The 18868-nt window shown below is 45.6% G+C and overlaps 1 protein-coding gene across 2 annotated transcripts in view; it reads left to right on the top strand.

Annotated features, from left to right (window-relative positions):
• Positions 1 to 10648: 10648 nt before the first annotated feature.
• Positions 10649 to 18868, top strand: part of ALS2CL (ALS2 C-terminal like) — a 38522-nt gene continuing 30302 nt past the window's right edge. For both annotated transcript variants that reach the window (XR_014616532.1, XM_084216089.1), the window contains exons 1-7: positions 10649 to 10999; positions 13153 to 13270; positions 13967 to 14159; positions 15060 to 15125; positions 15797 to 15962; positions 16609 to 16737; positions 17913 to 18032. Coding sequence is in view for 1 of the 2 variants with exons in the window: in XM_084216089.1 (XP_084072215.1) it covers positions 10880 to 10999; positions 13153 to 13270; positions 13967 to 14159; positions 15060 to 15125; positions 15797 to 15962; positions 16609 to 16737; positions 17913 to 18032 (912 nt within the window). In the remaining variant the exon portion in view is untranslated. The remainder of the gene's footprint in view (positions 11000 to 13152; positions 13271 to 13966; positions 14160 to 15059; positions 15126 to 15796; positions 15963 to 16608; positions 16738 to 17912; positions 18033 to 18868) is intronic.

Here is an 18868-nt window from a genome sequence, read left to right as displayed (position 1 = left end):
AGGCTTGGGAATGGAAATTCCAGGATCTGCTTCAGAGGATTTTCTGGGAATGCATCCCAAGAGCTTGGAATAGCAACTGGGAATTCTGGGATGGGAATTCCAGGTCATTCCTGGTGTCTCATCCCTGAGTTGGGAATTCCAGCTCCTTCCTTTTATTCCCAGGGATTTGGGAATTTTGGAAAACGCAGTGGAAATCTGGGATCTGGATTGCTGGGAATGCATTCCAGGTGCTGGAATATCCATGGGAATTCCAGGATGGGAATTCCAGCTCCTTCCTTTTACTCACAGAGCTTTGGGGATGGAAATCCTGGGATGTGGATAAGAGGATTTTCTGGGAATTCATTCCAGATGCTGGAATATCAGCTCTGGGAATTTTGGGATGAAAATTCCAGGTCATTCCTTTTATTCCCAGAGCTTTGGGAATGGAAACTCCAGGATCTGGTTCAGAGGATTTTCTGGGGATGCATCCCATGGGCTCAGAGTATAAACTCTGGGAATTCTGGGATGGGAATTCCAGGTCATTCCTGTCCATCAGTTGGGAATTCCAGCTCCTTCCTTTTTTCCCAGAGGTCTGGGAATGGAAGTTTGGAATTTTTCTGGGAATGCATTCCAGGTGCTGAAATATCAAACCTGGGAATTCCGGGATGGGAATTCCAGGTCATTCCTGTCCATCAGTTGGGAATTCCAACTTCCTTCCTCTAATTCCCAGACCTTTGGGAATGGAAATTCTGGGAAATGCTGTGGAAATCTGGGATCTGGATAAGAGAATTTTCTGGGAATCCATTCCAGGTGCTGGGAGTTTAAACTCTGGGAATTCTGGGATGGGAATTCTGGGTCATTCCCTGTGCCTTGTCCATGAGTTGGGAATTCCAACTCCATCCTTTTATTCCCAGAATAAAGGGGAATGGGAATGGAGTTTTGTGGAAATCTGGGATCTGGATGAGAGCATTTTCTGGGAATGCATCCCATGGACTAGGAGTATAAACTCTGGGAATTCTGGGATGGGAATTCCAGGTCATTCCTGCTGCCTCAACCATCAGTTGGGAATTCCAGCTCCTTCCTTTTATTCCCAGAGCTCTGGTAACAGAAATTCCAGGATGTGGGTAAGAGGATTTTCTGGGAATCCATCCCAGGTGCTGGAATATCAATGGGAATTCTGGGATGGGAATTCCAGCTCCTTCCTTTTATTCCCAGACTTTTGGTTATGGAAATCTGGGATCTGGTTCAGGGAATTTTCTGGGAATGCATTCCAGGTGCTGGAATATCAATGGGAATTCTGGGATGGGAATTCCAGCCCCTTCCTTTTATTCCCAGAGCTCTGGGAATGGAAATCCCGGGATGTGGGTGGGAGGATTTTCTGGGAATCCATTCCAGGTGCTGGAATATCAGATCTGGGAATTCTGGATTATGAAATCCAGGTCATTCCTTTTATTCCCAGAGGTTTTATTTTCAATTTTCTCATATTTTAATTTTATTTATTTGTATTTATTTTATTTGTTAAAAACTAAGGGTTTTTCTCCCTTGGATTTTAATTTTTTTAAAAATTTATTTTATAGGTTTTCTTACTTTAAATTATTCAATTTTTATTTTATTTTTTCCTCTATTTTTATTTTAATTTATCTTAAACTTTATTTTTTATTTGTAATTATTAAAATTTCAAATGTATTTAATATTATTTTTATTTAATTTTATTTTATTTATTCAATTTTTATGTTTTATCAATTATTATGATTTAATTTAAATTTAGTTTTTCTCTATATATTTTTTCCTAATTTATTTTATCTTAAACTTTATTTTTTTAATTTTTAATTCTCTATTTTAAATTTGTTTAATTTTATTTTTTATTGAATTCCTGGTTTATTTTTTATTTAATTTTACCTAATTTTATTTTACTTCATTGTTGCTTTTCTTTCTATGTAATTATTTTTACTTTTATTTATTTTTATTTGAACTTTAAAATTTTATTTTACTTTTCATTCTCTTTTAATTGATTTGCTTCTATTTTTTTTATTTCAACAATGAGGCAAAACAAATATTATTATTTTAATTAGATTTCATTTTATTTTTAATTTTAAACTTTTATTTTAATATCATTTATTTTATTAAATTTTATGTATTTCATTTTTTAATTGTATTTATTTCTTTTATTTTATTATTTAATTTTATTCAATCCGGGAAAATCCAGGAATCTCGGGAATTCAGGAAATATTCGGGAATTTGGTGCCGTTTCCCTTTAAATCCTCCCCAGCCGTTCCCGGCTCGGATTGCAGCCCATGGAATTTTCCAGCGCCGAGGTTTCCATGGAGACCGGGAATGTTGTGGTGCACCTTGGGAGGAAAGAATTCCAAGAATTTCGCGTCCTTCCCTTTGGAATTGGGGCTGGAAAGGAGCCGGAGCCGGGAATTTTCCCCTTCCCGTTCCCATGGGTCCGGATCCCGGCTGATCCCGAGGTAAAAGGGAATTTTTGCTCGGTGGAGACGCCTCTGGAATTGTTCCCGTGGGAGTTTGTGGGGATTGAGGGGTCTGGGAATGTCTGAGCCGATGGTCTGGAGCGTTGGGAAAGGGGCCGAAGGCGCAAGGGAGGATGGGGAGCTGGGAATTCTGGAAAATGTTGTTCCGTTGGAATTGTGCCGCATTTCCTGCAAATATTCCCAAATTCTGGACATGGGTGGAACATTGGGAATGGGATAAATATTCCCAAATCCTGAAGTTAGATGGAATTTGGGAATGGGATAAAATATTCCTGAATCCCTGAAATGGATGGAACATTGGGAATGGGATAAATATTCCCAAATCCTTGAGTTGGATGGAACATTGGGAATGGGATAAATATTCCAAAATCCCTGAGCTGGATGGAGCACTGGAAATGGGATAAATATTCCCAATCCCGGAGTTAGATGGAATCTCAGGGATGGGACAAATATTCCCAAATCCTGAGATGGATGGAACATTGGGAATGGGATAAATATTTCCGAATCCCTGAAATGGATGGAACATTGGGAATGGGATAAATATTCCCAAATTCTTGAGTTGGATGGAACATCAGGAATGGGATAAATATTTCCAAATCTTGGACATGGATGGAACATTGGCAATGGGATAAATATTCCCAAATCCTGGAGATGGATGGAACATCAGGAATGGGATAAATATTCCCAAATCCTTGAGATGGATGGAATTTGGGAATGGGATAAATATTCCTGAATCCTGAAGTTAGATGGAATTTGGGAATGGGATAAATATTCCTGAATCCCTGAAATGGATGGAACATTGGGAATGGGACAAATATTCCCAAATCCTGGACATGGGTGGAACATCGGGAATGGGATAAATATTCCTGAATCCTGGACATGGATGGAACATTGGGAATGGGATAAATATTCCCAAATCTTGGAGATGGATGGAACATTGGGAATGGGATAAATATTCCCAAATCCTGAAGTTAGATGGAACATTGGGAATGGGATAAATATTCCCAAATCCCTGACAGGGATGGAACATTGGGAATGGGATAAATATTCTAAAATCCCTGAGCTGGATGGAGCACTGGAAATGGGATAAATATTCCCAATCCCAGAGTTAGATGGAATGTCAGGGATGGGATAAATATTCCCAAATCTTGGAGATGGATGGAACATTGGGAATGGGATAAATATTCCTGAATCCCTGAAAGGGATGTAACATTGTGAATGGGATAAATATTCCCAAATCCCTACTGTTTTAAAGGAATGTTAATAATGGGATAGAACGGGGAGATAAATATTCCCAAAATCCCTAAACTGGATGGAACATCAGGAATGGGATGTAACAGTGGGATAAATATTCCCCAAATCCATAAATTGGAAGGAATGTTTGGAACGGGATAAATATTCCCAAATCCTTGCAGTTTTAATGGAATGTTGGGAATGGGATAGAATGGGGGGATAAATATTCCCAAAATCCCTAAATAGGATGAAATATCAGGAATGCGATACAATGGTGGGATAAATATTCCCAAAATCCCTGAGATGGATGGAAAGTTGGGAATGGGATAGAATGGCGGGATAAATATTCCTAAATCCCTGCAATTCCTGATGGAACATCAGGAATGGGATACAATGGTGGGATAAATATTCCCAAATTCCCCAAATTGTATGGAATATCAGGAATGGGATACAATGGTGGGATGAATATTCCCAAATTCCCCAAATTGGATGGAATATCAGGAATGGGACACAATGGTGGGATGAATATTCCCAAATTCCCCAAATTGGATGGAATATCAGGAATGGGATACAATGGTTGGATAAATATTCCCAAATTCCCCAAATAGGATGGAATATCTGGAATGGGATACAATGGTGGGATGAATATTCCTCAATTCCTGCTGGGCCTGATGGAATGTTGGGAATGGGATCCAGTGGGGGGATTCCCTGGGTTGAGGGCACTTGGTGTCTCTGGGTCCTGATGGAGCCCAAGGAATGTTCGGATGATGATCCCAGAAATGTTCTGGGATGTCCCGGGATGATCCGGGAGGATCCCGTTTTTCGTGGATCATTATGGATGTCCCTCTCCTTTGGAGGTGGGGACAAGGCCAGGTTGTCCCCAGGGAGCTGGGACATGTTGGATACAGATGGAATGGTTGGATAGGGATGGGAAGGTCACTCCAAGGCCACCAACTCGTGGGGCCACAGGAAAAAAGTCCTGGAACATTTGGCATGGAAGGAACCTCCAAAGGTTCTCTGGAGCAGCCAATTCCAAACTTTTGTTTCTCCTGCCCAACTCTGGGTGCTGATGAACCCAAGGAATGTTTGGATAATGCTCCCAGAAACATTTTGGGATGTCCTGGGCAGGAGCAGGAGCTGGATGATCCTGGATCCTGTGTTTTGTGGATCATCATGGATGTCCCTCGCCTTTGGAGGTGGCTCCCGGCCCAGTGGGACAGGGTCTGGTTGTCCCCATGGAGCTGGGAGAGGCTGGAAAGGGATGGGAAAGGTTGGAGATGAATGGGAAAGGTTGGATGTGGATGGGAAAGTTTGGGAAGGGTTGGGAAAGATTGGAGGTAGAGAGGAAAAGTGAGAGATGGATGGGAAGGTTTGGAAGGGTTGGATATGGGTGGAAAGGTTGGATAGGGATGGGAAAGGTCACTCCAAGGCCACCAATTCGTGGAGCCACAGGAGAAAAGTCCTGGAATGTTTGGCATGGAAGGAACCTCCAAAGGTTCTCTGGAGCAGCCAATTCCAAACTTTTGTCTCTCCTGTCCAACTCCGGGTGCTGATGAACCCAAGGAATGTTTGGCTAATGTTCCCAGAAACATTTTGGGATGTCCTGGGCAGGAGCAGGAGCTGGATGATCCTGGATCCTGTTTTTTGTGGATCATCATGGATGTCCCTCACCTTTGGAGGTGGCTTCCGGCCCAGTGGGACGGGGTCTGGTTGTCCCCATGGAGCTGGGAGAGGATGGAGAGGGATGGGAAAGGTTGGAGGTGGAGGGGAAGGCTGGGAAGGGTTGGAGATAGAGGGGAAAAGTGGGAGATGGATGGGAAGGTTTGGAAAGGTTGGATATGGGTGGAAAGGTTGGATAGGGATGGAAAGGTCACTCCAAGGCCACCAACTTGTGTGGCCACAGAAAAGAAGTTCTGGAATGTTTGCCATGGAAGGAACCTCCAAAGGTTCTCTGGGGCAGCCAATTCCAAACTTGTCTCCTGCCCAACTCTGGGTGCTGATGAAACCCAAGGAATGTTTGGATAATGTTCCCAGAAACATTTTGGGATGTCCTGGGCAGGAGCAGGAGCTGGATGATCCTGGATCCTGTTTTTTGTGGATCATCATGGATGTCCCTCACCTTTGGAGGTGGCTCCCGGCCCAGTGGGACGGGGTCTGGTTGTCCCCATGGAGCTGGGAGAGGATGGAGAGGGATGGGAAAGGTTGGGAAGGGTTGGGAAAGGTAAACAAGGTTGGAGGTAGAGGGGAAAAGTGGGAGATGGATGGGAAGGTTTGGAAAGGTTGGATATGAGTGGAAAGGTTGGATAGGGATGGGAAAGGTCACTCCAAGGCCACCAACTCATGTGGCCACAGGAAAAAAGTCCTGGAATGTTTGGCATGGAAGGAATCTCCGAAGGTTCTCCAGAGCAAACAATTCCAAGACTTCATCTCTCCTGTCTCTCTTCCCTATCCAAAGGTTGGAGATGGATGGGGAAGGTTAGAGATGGATGGATGGATGGATGGATGGATGGATGGATGGACGGACGGATGGGTATGGATGGAATCCATGGATGGATGGATGGATGGGGAAGGTTGGAGATGGATGGATGGGGAAGGTTGGAGATGGATGGATGGATGATGGATGGATGGATGGATGGATGGATGGATGGATGGATGGATGGATGGATGGATGGGAAAGGTTGGAGATGGATGGATGGATGATGGATGGATGATGGATGGATGGATGGATGATGGATGGATGGATGGATGGATGGATGGATGGATGGATGGATGGGAAAGGTTGGAGATGGATGGATGGATGATGGATGGATGGATGGATGGATGGATGATGGATGGAGGGATGGATGGAGGGATGGATGATGGATGGATGGATGGATGGATGGATGGAGGGATGGATGGATGGAGGGATGAATGGATGGATGAATGGATGGATGGATGATGGATGGATGGATGGATGGATGGATGGATGGATGGATGGATGGATGGGAAAGGTTGGAGATGGATGGGAAAGGTTGGAGATGGATGGATGATGGATGGATGGATGGATGGATGGATGGATGGATGGATGGATGGATGGATGGAGAAGGTTGGAGATGGATGGGAAAGGTTCTGAAGGGTTGGAGGAGGATGGGAAGGTTGGATGTGGATGGCAAGGCCATTCCAAGGCCACCAGCTCCCGAGGCCACAGGAAAAGCTGTCCCGGCGGTGACGGAGCACAAGGAATGTTTGGACAACGCCCTTGGAAAAGCTGGAATGGGACAGATCCAACCGGGAACCCTCCAAAGGAAGGGACAAATCCTTGATCCCGATCCAAGGGCTGAGATTTCTCTGGGAATAAAATATTCCTGGGACCTGTCGGTCGAGCCAGACTGGTTCTGGAACTCCTGGAGAAATTCCAGCGGCAGCCGGGTGGGGGAACTGCCCCGGGAATTCCCATGGAATTCCGGCCTCTCCCGGCCCATTCCATCCCATCCCATTCTTCCCTAAATCGTCCTGCTCATCCCAACGGGATTTTCCTACAAGGGAATTTTCTGGAATTAACCCTGGAATTCCATCCTGGTTTCCAACAGCTCTTCAAAGCAAATTCCCACTGCTGATCCCGGTTTTTTCTCGGGATTTGTTTTCCAGTCCCTCTCTCATCCTTTAGGGAAAGGCTTGTGTTGTCTCAGTGAAAAAAGTGGGATTGGGTTTTGGGATCACAGCTCTACAACCATGCCCCATTTCCCAGGAACATGAAAATCCCAGGATTCTGGACATGCAAGGCAAATATTTGGGAATTTTGGGGTTGGATTTAGGATTTTTTAGGAGGAGGGGAAATGATTCCTGGGGCTGAGGTGTCTGGGGTCTCCTTAAAGGGTTTTGGGAATTTTAGGGTTGGATTTGGGATTTTTTAGGAGGAGGAGAAAGAGTTAAAAGTGGCTGAGGTGCAGCAGAGAACTCTGAGAGCTCCTGAGAGGAGGATTTGTGGGTTTGGGGTTGGTTTTAGGGTTTTTAGGAGGAGGGGAAAGAGTTAAAGATGGCTGAGGTGTCTGGGATACCCTGAGAGACGAATATGGGAATTTTGGAGTCGGATTTAGGTTTTTCAGGAGGAAGGGAAAGAGTTAAAGGTGGCTGAGCTGGAGCAGAGAACTCTGGGATCTCCTGAGGGACGGATTTGTGGGTTTGGGGTTGGATTTAGGGTTTTTAGGAGGAGCGGAAAGAGTTCCTGGGGCTGAGGTGCCTGGGATCTCCTCAGGAATGGATTTGGGTATTTTAGGATTGGATTTAGGATATTTTAGGAGGAAGGGAAAGAGTTAAAGGCGGCTGAGGTGTCTGGGTCTCCTTAAAAGGTTTTAGGAACTTTGGGGTTGGGTTTAGGATTTTGTAGGAGATGGGGAAATCGTTAAAGGAGCCTGAGGTACACAGAGAACTCTGGAACCACCTGAGGGATGGGTTTGGGATTTTTAGGGTTTTTTAGGAGGAAAGGAAAGAGTTAAAGGTGACTGAGCTGGAGCAGAGAACTCCGGGATCTCCTGAGGGATGGATTTGTGGGTTTGGGGTTGGATTTAGGGTTTTTAGGAGGAGCAGAAAGAGTTCCTGGGGCTGAGGTGCCTGAGATGCCCTCAGGAATGGATTTGGGTATTTTAGGATTGGATTTAGGATATTTTAGGAGGAAGGGAAAGAGTTAAAGGAGGCTGAAGTCTGGGGTGTCCTTAAAAGGTTTTAGGAACTTTGGGGTTGGGCTTAAGGTTTTTTAGGAGGAGGAGAAAGAGTTAAAGGTTGAGGTGCAGCAGAGAACTCTGGGAGCTTCTGAGAGAAGGATTTGGGAGTTTGGGGTTGGTTTTAGGGGTTTTTAGGAGGAGCAGAACGAGCTCCTGGGGCTGAGGTGTCTGGGATCTCCTGAAAAGGTTTTAGGAATTTTAGGGTTGCCTTTAGGGTTTTTTAGGAGGAAGGGAAATGGTTAAAGGTGGCTGAGGCGTGCAGAGAACTTTGGGATCTCCCGCGGGATGGGTTTGGGAATTTTGGAGTCGGATTTAGGATTTTTAGGAAAAGGGAAAGAGTTAAAGGCGGCTGAGGTGTCTGGGGTCTCCTTAAAAAGTTTTAGGAATTTTGGAGTCAGATTTAGGATTTTTAGGAGGAAGGGAAATGGTTAAAGGTGGCTGAGCTGCACAGAGAACTCCGGGACTGCCTGACCGAGAGATTTGTGGGTTTGGGGCCGGTTTCAGGACTTTTTTAGAAGGGGAGGAAAGAGTTCCTGGGGTTGGAGTGTGTGGGATCTCCTGGGGGATGGATTTGGGAATTTTACGGATGGATTTAGTATTTTTTAGGAGGAAGGGAAATGGTTAAAGTTGGCTGAGGTGTGTGGGAACTCCTGAAGGACGAATTTGGGAATTTTGGGGTTGGATTTAGGAGGAGGGGAAAGAGTTAAAGCAGAGAATTCTGGGACCGCCCGGCCGAGGGATTTGTGGGTTTGGGGTTGTTTTGGGGGTTTCCAGGAGGAGGGGAAATGGTTAAAGGCGGCTGAGGAGTCAGATCTCCTGAGAGGATTTGGGAATTTTGGGGTCGGATTTAGGATTTTTAGGAGAAAGGGAAAGAGTTAAAGGTCGAGGTGCAGCAGAGAACTCTGGGAGCTCCTGAGAGCAGGATTTGTGAGTTTGGGGTGGGTTTTAGGGTTTTTAGGAGGCGGGGACATGGTCCCCGGGGCTGAACTGTCTGGGATCTCCTGAAAAGCTTTTAGGAATTTTGGGGCGGGATTTAGGATTTTAAAGAGGAGAGGAAATGGTTAAAGGTAGTTGAGGTGTCTGGGATCTCCTGACCGATGGATTTGGGAATTTTGGGGTTGGATTTAGGATTTTTAGGAGGACGGACGATAATTTCTGGTGCAGCAAAGAACTCCGGGACCCGCTGAGAAAAGGATTTGGGAATTTTGGGGTTGGGTTTAGGGTTTTTAGGAGGAGGGGAAAGAATTAAAGGTGGCTGAGATGTCTGGGGTCTCCTTAAAAAGTTTTAGGAATTTTGGAGTCGGATTTAGGATTTTTAGGAGGAGGGAAATGGTTAAAGGTGGCTGAGGTGCCCAGAGAGTTCTGGAACCTCTTGAGGGATGGATTTGGGATTTTTGGGGTTGGATTTAGGATTTTTTAGGAGGAAGGGAAAGTGTTAAAGGTGGCTGAGCTGGAGCAGAGAACTCTGGGATCTCCTGAGGAATGGATTTGGGGATTTTGGGGTCGGGTTTAGGGTTTTTAGGAGGAGGGGAAAGAGTTAAAAGTGGCTGAAGTGTCTGGGATGGATTTGGGATTTTTAGGGTTGGATTTAGAAGTTTTTTATGGCGGAGGAGAAAGAGTTAAAGGCTGAGCTGCACAGAGAATCCCGGAACCTCCTGACCGATGGATTCGGGAATTTTAGGGTTGGATTTGGGAATTTTAGGAGGAGGGGAAAGAGTTAAAAGCGGCTGAGCTGCACAGAGACCTCTGGGAGCTCCTGGCCGAGGCATTCGGGAAGTTTGGGGCTTTTGGGGAGGTTTTAGGAGGAAGGGAAAGGGTTAAAGTTGGCTGAGAAACCTGGGATCAACTGACCGATGGATTTGGGAATTTTAGGGTTGGATTTAGGATTTTTAGGAGGAAGGGAAAGAGTTAAAGGCTGAGGTGCAGCAGAGACCTCTGGGAGCTCCTGACCGAGGGATTCGGGAAGTTTGGGGTTGGTTTTGGGGTTGGTTTTGGGGTTTTGATGCGGAAGGGAAGCGGCTCGTGGCGCCTCCCGAGCCGCCTGTGAATGGCAGGAAAAATCTCCTTTTCCAAGGAATTCCTGGAATTCGCAGCAAATGGGAGAGAGCCTGGAAGGAGGAGGAAAAAATCCCAAAGTTTTTTTTTTGGGGGGGGGAGAAGCGCTGTGGGAACAGAGCGAGGCTGAGAAGCGAAACTTGCCCCAAACCCCTCCTGACCTTTTTTTTTCCTTTCACTTCTCGAAATTTCAACTTCCCGAAAGTTCAACTTCCCCGAAATCCGGGATGACAAAATCCGGGATGACAAAATCCGGCCTGACAAAATCCGGGATTATTTAAATAATAAAAAAAAAACGAAAGAAAAAAAAAACAAAACGGGGGGGAGGAAAAGGAGGAGCAGGAACTTTGGGGAGCCAAGATTTGGGATTTTGTAATCCCGGCTGCCGTGGGTGTTTGGGATTCGGGGCTCTGCCTCCAAATGTGGGAGGGAAATATGGGAGGGAAAAATTCCAGCCTCGGGAACACCGAGAATTCCCGGATTTCTGCGCCTCCCGGAGATTTTTCCAGCCGGGAATTCTCCTGCGCTGCCTCATTCCAGGTGGGTCACTCCAGAATCCAGCAAATTTTGGGATTTCCTGCTCGGTTTTGGGATCAGTTTGATTTAGTCCGGAGGAAATTTGGGAATGTTTTCCCCAGGTGGAACCGGGATCGAATTCCACATTCCGGAGCGCATTTTCCCGGATTTTCCCATAAAACCCCGCTTTTCCCTAAAGAATTTCAGTTCTTTTTAAGGGATTTCACTCCCGGCGAAAATGAAAGCCCAGCCTAAACCCGGTCCTAAGCTCCCACCGCGGCTTTTCTAGGCGGGACTCCCCGATCCTGCTCCTGCAGGGAGGGATTTTCCAGCCTCGCCTGGAATTCCAGGGCGGATGAAACAAAGCTGGGGAAGCCGCGGCGGTGCCAAGAGATCAAGAATTAAAGCCGGGTTGATAAGCTCGGTTTAGCAGGTTTCTGTCCGGGAGGAGGTGATCCTAAAAAAACCCTTCCAACAGCTCCGGAATTCCATGGAAAGTCGGAATCCAAGGCTCGGTTTTGAGAGAAAAGCGGCGCTTTATAGACTTTTTAAAAATAATAAAGAATTAAAGGCAATGGAGGGGCTGGGTTTAAACTTTGGTTTATTTTGGGGCTGGGTTTAGTCTGTGGTTTAAACTTTGGTTTCATTTGGGGCTGGGTTTAAACGGTGGTTTCATTTGGGGCTGGGTTTAGCCTGTGGTTTAAATTTGGGTTTAATTTGGGGCATGTTTTGAACTTGGGTTTAATTTGGGGCTGGGTTTAAATTTGGTTTATGTAGGCCTGGCCTAAAGCTGAGGCTGTTTAGGGAAAACCCTTTTGGAATGTGCTGCTGCTCCCTGGAGTGGCTTCAATCCCAAAGAGCAGGAAAATGGGAATTTTTGGGAATGTAGGCGGGTTTATCCCAAAATTCCAGCCTTCAGTGTGTTTTGGAGGCCAAAAAATCTGGGAATTCCAAAGAAATTCGGGAATAACAGGGAGGAACAGTGACTAAAGTTGGTAATTTGCAGATTCCTGATTCCAGAGCTGGGTTTTTGGGAATAGGAGGAAAATAAACCTGGGGAAGCCTCCCGGCTTTAGGTTTGGTTGCTAAAACCAGCTCTAGTTAATCCCAGCCTAGCTGAGCCACAGGCCTGACCTGTTTGGGAATGTTGACATTCCAAAGGTGTTGGAAAAGGCCTCATGCAAAGCACCCGGAATTCCCTTGGGAAAGGCTTTGGGCAGGAAAGCACCCTGGGGGGATTTCTCTGGGAATTGTGGGAAATTCCTCCAGGAATTGTAGGAATTCCTTCTGGGAATTGGGGGAACTTTCTGCAGGAATTGGGAAAATTTTCTGCAGGAATTGGGGGAATTTCCTCTGGGAATTGTGGGAACTTTCTCTGGGAAGTGGGGGAATTTTCCTTGGGAAAAGAAAAATAATTCTGACGTATTCTATTAATTCCTGAAGGAATTAATCCCAGGCTTTTTTGAATATTTTGTGGCCCTGAGATCATTGGAAATTTGGGAAAAGAGGGACAAGAATGGGAATGAGATGGGTGGGAAGAGAATTCTCCTTCATCCCGTGGATTTCTGGGATTTTTCCCCTCTGGAATGCATCATGATAACCACAAGGAATTAATTCCAGGCTTTCCAGCCTTGAGGTCATTGGGAATTTGGGAATGGGTGGGATGGGAATGAGATTTTTCCTTCATCCCTTGATTTCCAGGATTTTCTCCTGGGGAAACCCGTCTGGAATTCACTGGGATGAACACAAGGAATTCCAGGCTTTTCCTGATGATTGGGAATTTCAGGAAAGAGGGCTGGGAATGAGTGGGACAGGAATGAGAGTGGTGGGAAGAGATTTCTCACTCATCCTTGGGATTTCTGGGATTTTCTCCTGGAAAAACCCCTCTGGAATGGGAAAATCCCCATCAGGATTAACACAAGGAATTAATTCCAGGCTTTTCCAGCTCTGAGATCATTGGGAATTTGGGAAAATTTGGGAAAACTGGGCTGGGTTGTCTCCACTTGAGCTGTTTGGTTTCAGTTCCTCTTCCCACTTTTCTTGAGGATTTTTGGGATCGGGCCCACCCAAGAATGGGGCAAAGGCCAGGGAGGCTTTGCTGGAAATCCAAGGAAAAACCTTGGAGATGGAATCCCATGGATTTTCCAGGGATTTGATTCATTCCCTCTGTTTTGCAGGCCATGTCCACAGCTGGAATTTCGGGAATTTTGGGATCATTGCTCCAGCTGGAGGAAAACTTCTCCTCCTGCCTGGCCCGGATTGACGCCCTCATCCTCAAACCTCTGCTCCAGGCAGGTAAATTCTGGGAATTTTTCTCTGGAATTCCCACCTGGAATCAGTCTGGGAAGGGATTTCCAGCTGGAATTCCTGCTGGGAAGAAGAAATGTTTTTGGGAATGTCTTCCTTAAAATTGGGAATGGGGAACGAGGCCAGGGTGGTTTTTTGGGATCAATCCGTGTTTTCACTGGGATCAGGATTCCTGATCCAGGGAAATTCCTGGCCCTGATTTTCCTGGCTGGGGCTTTTTCAGGAATTCTTTTTGGAATGACTCCAAGGAAACTGGGAATGGTTCCTTGGGAAAAGGGTGGGAATTTTCTCTCTGGGACAGAGGGATGAGGGCCCAGAGAGTTTGGGAGAGAGTTTGTCCCATTCCAGTAACAAACAGCTGCACGGCCTCCAGAAATTCCTGGAATTTCCCCCTTTTCCCCCCATTCTTCCCATTTTTCCCACCTCTATATTCCCAAATTATTTAATCCATTCCTTCCAGCCAAAACAGTTCTGAAAATTCCTGGAATTTCTCCTTTTGTTTCATTCTTCCCATATTTTCTTCTCTCTACATTCCCAAATTATTCAATTCATTCCTTCCCACTAAAACAACTCTGAAAATTCCTGGAATTTTCCATTTCCCTGAATTTCTCAACCACAAAATTCCACAAAATCCCTTTGGAATTGCACCTTTCCCACAGGATTTTCCCAATTTTTCCCTCCCAGAGCCGCAGGATCTAAAGGAAAAGGAGAATTTCCAGCTCTTGGTGCTCCTCAATGATCGCTTCCAAACCCTCTGGAATTTCATAGAGGAGAATTCCCGGACCCTGAGGGGGAAGTCCCAGTCGGAAAATTCCGGTTGTATCCAGGATTTTTACATCTTCTGGAAAGGAGAAGTTTTCCTCAGCCTCTACATCCAGTGAGCGCCGGAATATTTGGGAAAACGGGATCGGGTTGATCCCATTGGGAATATTGGGAAAAATTGGGATGGGAGCTCACAGAGGGAAAATATCCTCGGAAAATTGGTTGGATTTTGGTTTTTCCAGGATTTTGTGGTTTTGGGTTGCACTCGGAGATCCCAGCGGGAATGAAATTTTATGGAGAGCTGAAATTCCATAAAAATCTTCAATTCCACATTTTTGCTTCTCCATGGAAGCGGCCAAAGCTTTCCCAGTTTGGGATTTCCCAGTTTGGGATTTCCCAGGTGGATGAGGTTTTGGATGATCCAAAGGAATTTTCCTGAGATTTTATTCCTGGTTTTTTTTTTTGGAATTAAACCCAGGTTTAATGCTGGGGAAATGTGGGATTTACATGGAAAATGTGGGATTTGCTGGGAGAAAATGTAGGATTTGCTAGGAATTTTTGGGACAGAAAATGCAGATCTTGGAAGAAAACCTTGGGAATATGAGATGGAAAAAGAAAACTCCGAATTTTACTTGGAAAAATAAAGCTGGAGTGTAACAACTCCATTATTTCCATCCCAGAATTCCCAAATTTTCCCAGTTCTGTTGGGAATTCTGTGGTGAAGAGTCTGTGAATGAACAGCTCGGAGCAGAAAATTCGTTTATGGAATTTCACTCCATAAAATCTGATGGAGACGGATCCCAGGATTATCAGCACTTTTGCCTTATCCAAGTCTGCCAAAAAAATCCTGGAATTAAGACTGGGAAAGAATTCCTTTGATCCCAATTCATCAAACATCTGGGCCTGCATTTTTCCAGAGGTGTTTTTATGGGATTAAGGGAACTTCCCAAAAAGTTGGGATCCATAAATTCATCCCGAATTTCCCTCTCAAACTCCTCCTTGGAATTTTTTCCAGGTATTTCGTCACCTTCGCCAACTTTGTTGTGGTCCAGGGCTTCGAGCAGGCTGCCAGGAGCAAGAGGTCAGTGGGTGGAAAATCCTTGGGAATTTTGGGAATCTTTGGGATACGGGGACACCAGAGAATCCCAGAATTCCAGAATGGTTTGGAAAATTCCCAAAAAAATCCTCTCATCCCATCCTGGACCAGCTCCCTCTATCCCAGGTCTCTCCAAGCCCTTTCCAACCTCGGACAATTCCAGGATTGGATTTACCTCTTTCCAACCACCCCCAGCTCCTTCTGGAGTTGGAAACTTGGGATTTGGGGATTTAGGGAAAAGATGGAATTGGAGAGAGGAATCTGGCTGGGAATTCCCCCTAATCCCAGATGTTTATGGAAGCAGGGAGTGAAAACATGGATTTCTAAGGAGCACATTCCCAATTTTTCCATGGCTCCTGCTATCCATGGGTGGATTCCCTATTTCCCAGTTCCCTCTTCCCAACCACCCCCAGCTTCTTGCAGAGTTGGAAACTTAGGATTTGGAGATTTAGGGAAGGGGTGGGAATCCAGCTGGGAGTTCCCACTAATCCCAGATTTTTATGGAAGCAGCAACCGCAAACAGGAATTTCTAAGGAGGACATTCCTGGATTTTTCACGGCTTCCTCCATCCTCACCACGCAGAAAGTTTGGAAAACAGAAGAGCGGGAATTCTGGGATAATTAACGACCCTTTTCTCATCATTCCCAATTTTCCAGCGAGGCCTGGAAGCTGCACAAGGCGGTGCTGAAGGAATTCCTGCGGGCTTTCACCTCCGAGAGCTCCCTGGGCCTGGCCCTGCACTTGGTGCTCCACAAACCCTTCCGGGAGCACATCCAGAGCTACCTGCAGCTCCTCTCGCAGCTCCAGGAGCAGCTCCAGGAGGTGGGAATGCCCTGGAATGCTGGGTGGATCTTCTTGATGGGTTTTGTGGGAAGAAATATTCCCTAAAATTCAATCTGGATCTCCTTTGCTAAATATTCCTCAAAATCTAACCTGGAACTTGTTTAGTTCAGGATGGACACGTTGCTGAATATTCCCAAAAATCCAACCTGGAACTCCTTTCCTAAATATTCCCTAAAATCCAGCCTGGACTTTTTTTGATCCAGGATGGAGATGTTGCTAAATATTCCCTTAAATCCAACCTGGACATTGATAAATATTCCCAAAAATCCGACCTGGAACTTCTTTGGTAAATATTTCCTAAAATCCAGCCTGGACATCCCTCATTCCAGGAGGGACATGATCCTGGATATTCCTGAATATCCTGCCTGGACATTGATAAATATAAAATAAATAAATATTTAAATTTAATGTTTAAATGGATAAATATTCCCTAAAATCCAGCCTGGACATCCCTCATTCCAGGAGGGACATGATCCTGAATATTCCTGAATATCCTGCCTGGATATATAAAATAAATAAATATTTAAATTTAATGTTTAAACAGATAAATATTCCCTAAAATCCAGCCTGGACTTTCTTTGACCCAAATTTGCAGCATTCCTGGAGTTTTCCTGTTCTTTCCCAGGGGTCAGAGCGGGATGTGGTGGCCACTGTGGCACAGGAATTTGGGAAGCTGGAATCCTTCATCGGCCAGGTCCTGGATGAAGCCAGCTTCACCAAGGAGCTCTGGAAATCCCTGGGCTACAAATTCACTGTGAGTCCCGAGGGAATGGAACAGGGATCGGGAATTCGGTGTGCTTTGGGAATTTGATAAGGATGAGGAGCTCAGTACGGATCAGGAATTTGAACTAGACTGGGAATTTGATAAGGATGAGGAATTTCATATGTACTGGGAATTTGGTATGGATCAGGAATTGGAAGTGGATGGGGAATTTGATAAGGATGAGGAATTTGATATGGATTGGGAATTTGATATGGGTCAGGAATTAGATATGGATCGGGAATTTTAAGTGGATTGGGAATTTGATTTGGGTCAGGAATTTGGTATGGATTGGGAATTTAATATGGATCAGCAATTTGGTATGGATCTCCAAATTGATAAGGATGAGGAATTTAATATGGATTGGGAATTTAATAGGGATTGGGAATTTGAGGCTGGAATTCAATAGAGCAGAGCTGGGTGGAAGAGCTGGAGGAACTCCCTGGGGGTTTCAAAGCCAGGTTTGTGTCCCAAGTGTGTCACTGTCACTGGAACCCTGAGCCAGAGGGAATTCAATGTGGATTGGGAATTTGATATGGATCAGGAATTTGATATGGATCGGGAGTTTGATTTTGATTGGGAATTGGATATGGATGTGATATGGATTTGATATGGATCAAGGAATTGAGGATTGAGGTTGACGGAGCAGAGCTGGGTGGAAGACCTGGAGAAACTCCCCAGGGGTTGTAATGTTGACTTCTGTGTCCAGCAGTGTCACTGTCCCTGGAACCCTGAGTCAGAGGGAATTTGATATGGATTGGGAATTTGATATGGATTGGGAATTTGGGGCTGGGATTCAGTAGAGCAGAGCTGAGTTGGAAGAGTTGGAGAAACTCCCTGGGGGTTTCAAAGCCGAGTTTGTGTCCCAAGTGTGTCACTGTCACTGGAGCCCCGAGCCAGAGGGAATTTGATATGGATCAGGAATTTGATATGGATCAGGAATTTGATATGGATCAGGAGTTTGATATGGATCAGGAATTTGATATGGATTGAGAATTTGGTATGGATTGGGAATTTGAGGACTGAAGTTGACAGAGCAGAGTTGGGTGGAAGATGAATTCATGTCCCAAGTGCGTCACTGTGGACACACTGAGCCAGCTGACCCCTGCAGGAATTCCTGCCTGGAATTCCATGTCGTCTCCCAATCCTGGTTTTTCCTGCTGCTCCAGGACGTGCTGTGTGTCCCCGAGAGGAGGCTCCTGGAGGACAGCAGGAACCTTCCCATCGCGTCGGGCACCGCCCGCTCCGAGCGGCTCCTGCTCTTCGACGACGTCCTGGTGCTCATCCAGGTGAGTCCGGGATCCTCCGGAGGGACTGGGAAGGGAGCACGGATAAACGGACCTCAAATGCCAACAAAATGGCATAAATGACAGGAATTTCCAAAGGAATGGTGGCAAAATTCCAGTTTTTTGATGTTGACCACACAGCAGAGTTTGGCTGTTGGGAAAAGTTGGGAAGAATTTGTCTCAGATCCATCTGCGTGTGGTTTGCTCTGAAAAATAAAGGAAATCTGGGAAGGAGTAGAGGAAATCCATAGAATGTTTTCCCAGGAAATGTGGATTATCTACCACCACAGGCACCTTTTGAGTGGTCCACACCCTTTTGCACAGGGAATTTTGGCCCTTAGTTATCCCAAGGGATTTGATGGATCAAGGATGACATTCCATGAGCTCCCACGCATTAGGATAAACAGGATTTTCCATGTTTGTGCCACAGCTGCAGATGTTGGAGGTGGTTTTGGGGCTGTTTTAGGAATTTTGGGGTGTGAGGATGTGTTCCCATGAGGGAATTCCAGCTTGGATCGTGTCGGTGGCTGGGATGGGAACACGGGATCAGCAAATCCATGGAATTACCTCCATGTTCAGTCCATGATTGCCACCTGTGTCTCACCTGCTGCTGCCGAGCTTTATGGAGGTTTGGGAATTCCAACTGAGTTGGGATTGACCTCGTTGGGAATTTTGATGTCCCTTCCTTTTCTGTCCTCCCAAATCTGGGAAAACAGCGTGGAATTCCTTGGAAAACTCCATCCCTCCAGGCAGCAGCTCCGTGTGAACGCCTGGATGTGAGGCAGGGAAAGGAGATGAGAAATTAAAATTTTCCTTTTATTCCAATCATGGGAGTTCAT

Source organism: Fringilla coelebs (assembly GCF_963513975.1).
Source record: "Fringilla coelebs genome assembly, chromosome: 1".
Classification (NCBI taxonomy): Eukaryota; Metazoa; Chordata; class Aves; order Passeriformes; family Fringillidae; genus Fringilla; species Fringilla coelebs.
Note: the sequence above shows the minus strand (reverse complement) of the source record. Positions and strands in the feature narration are given on the sequence as shown.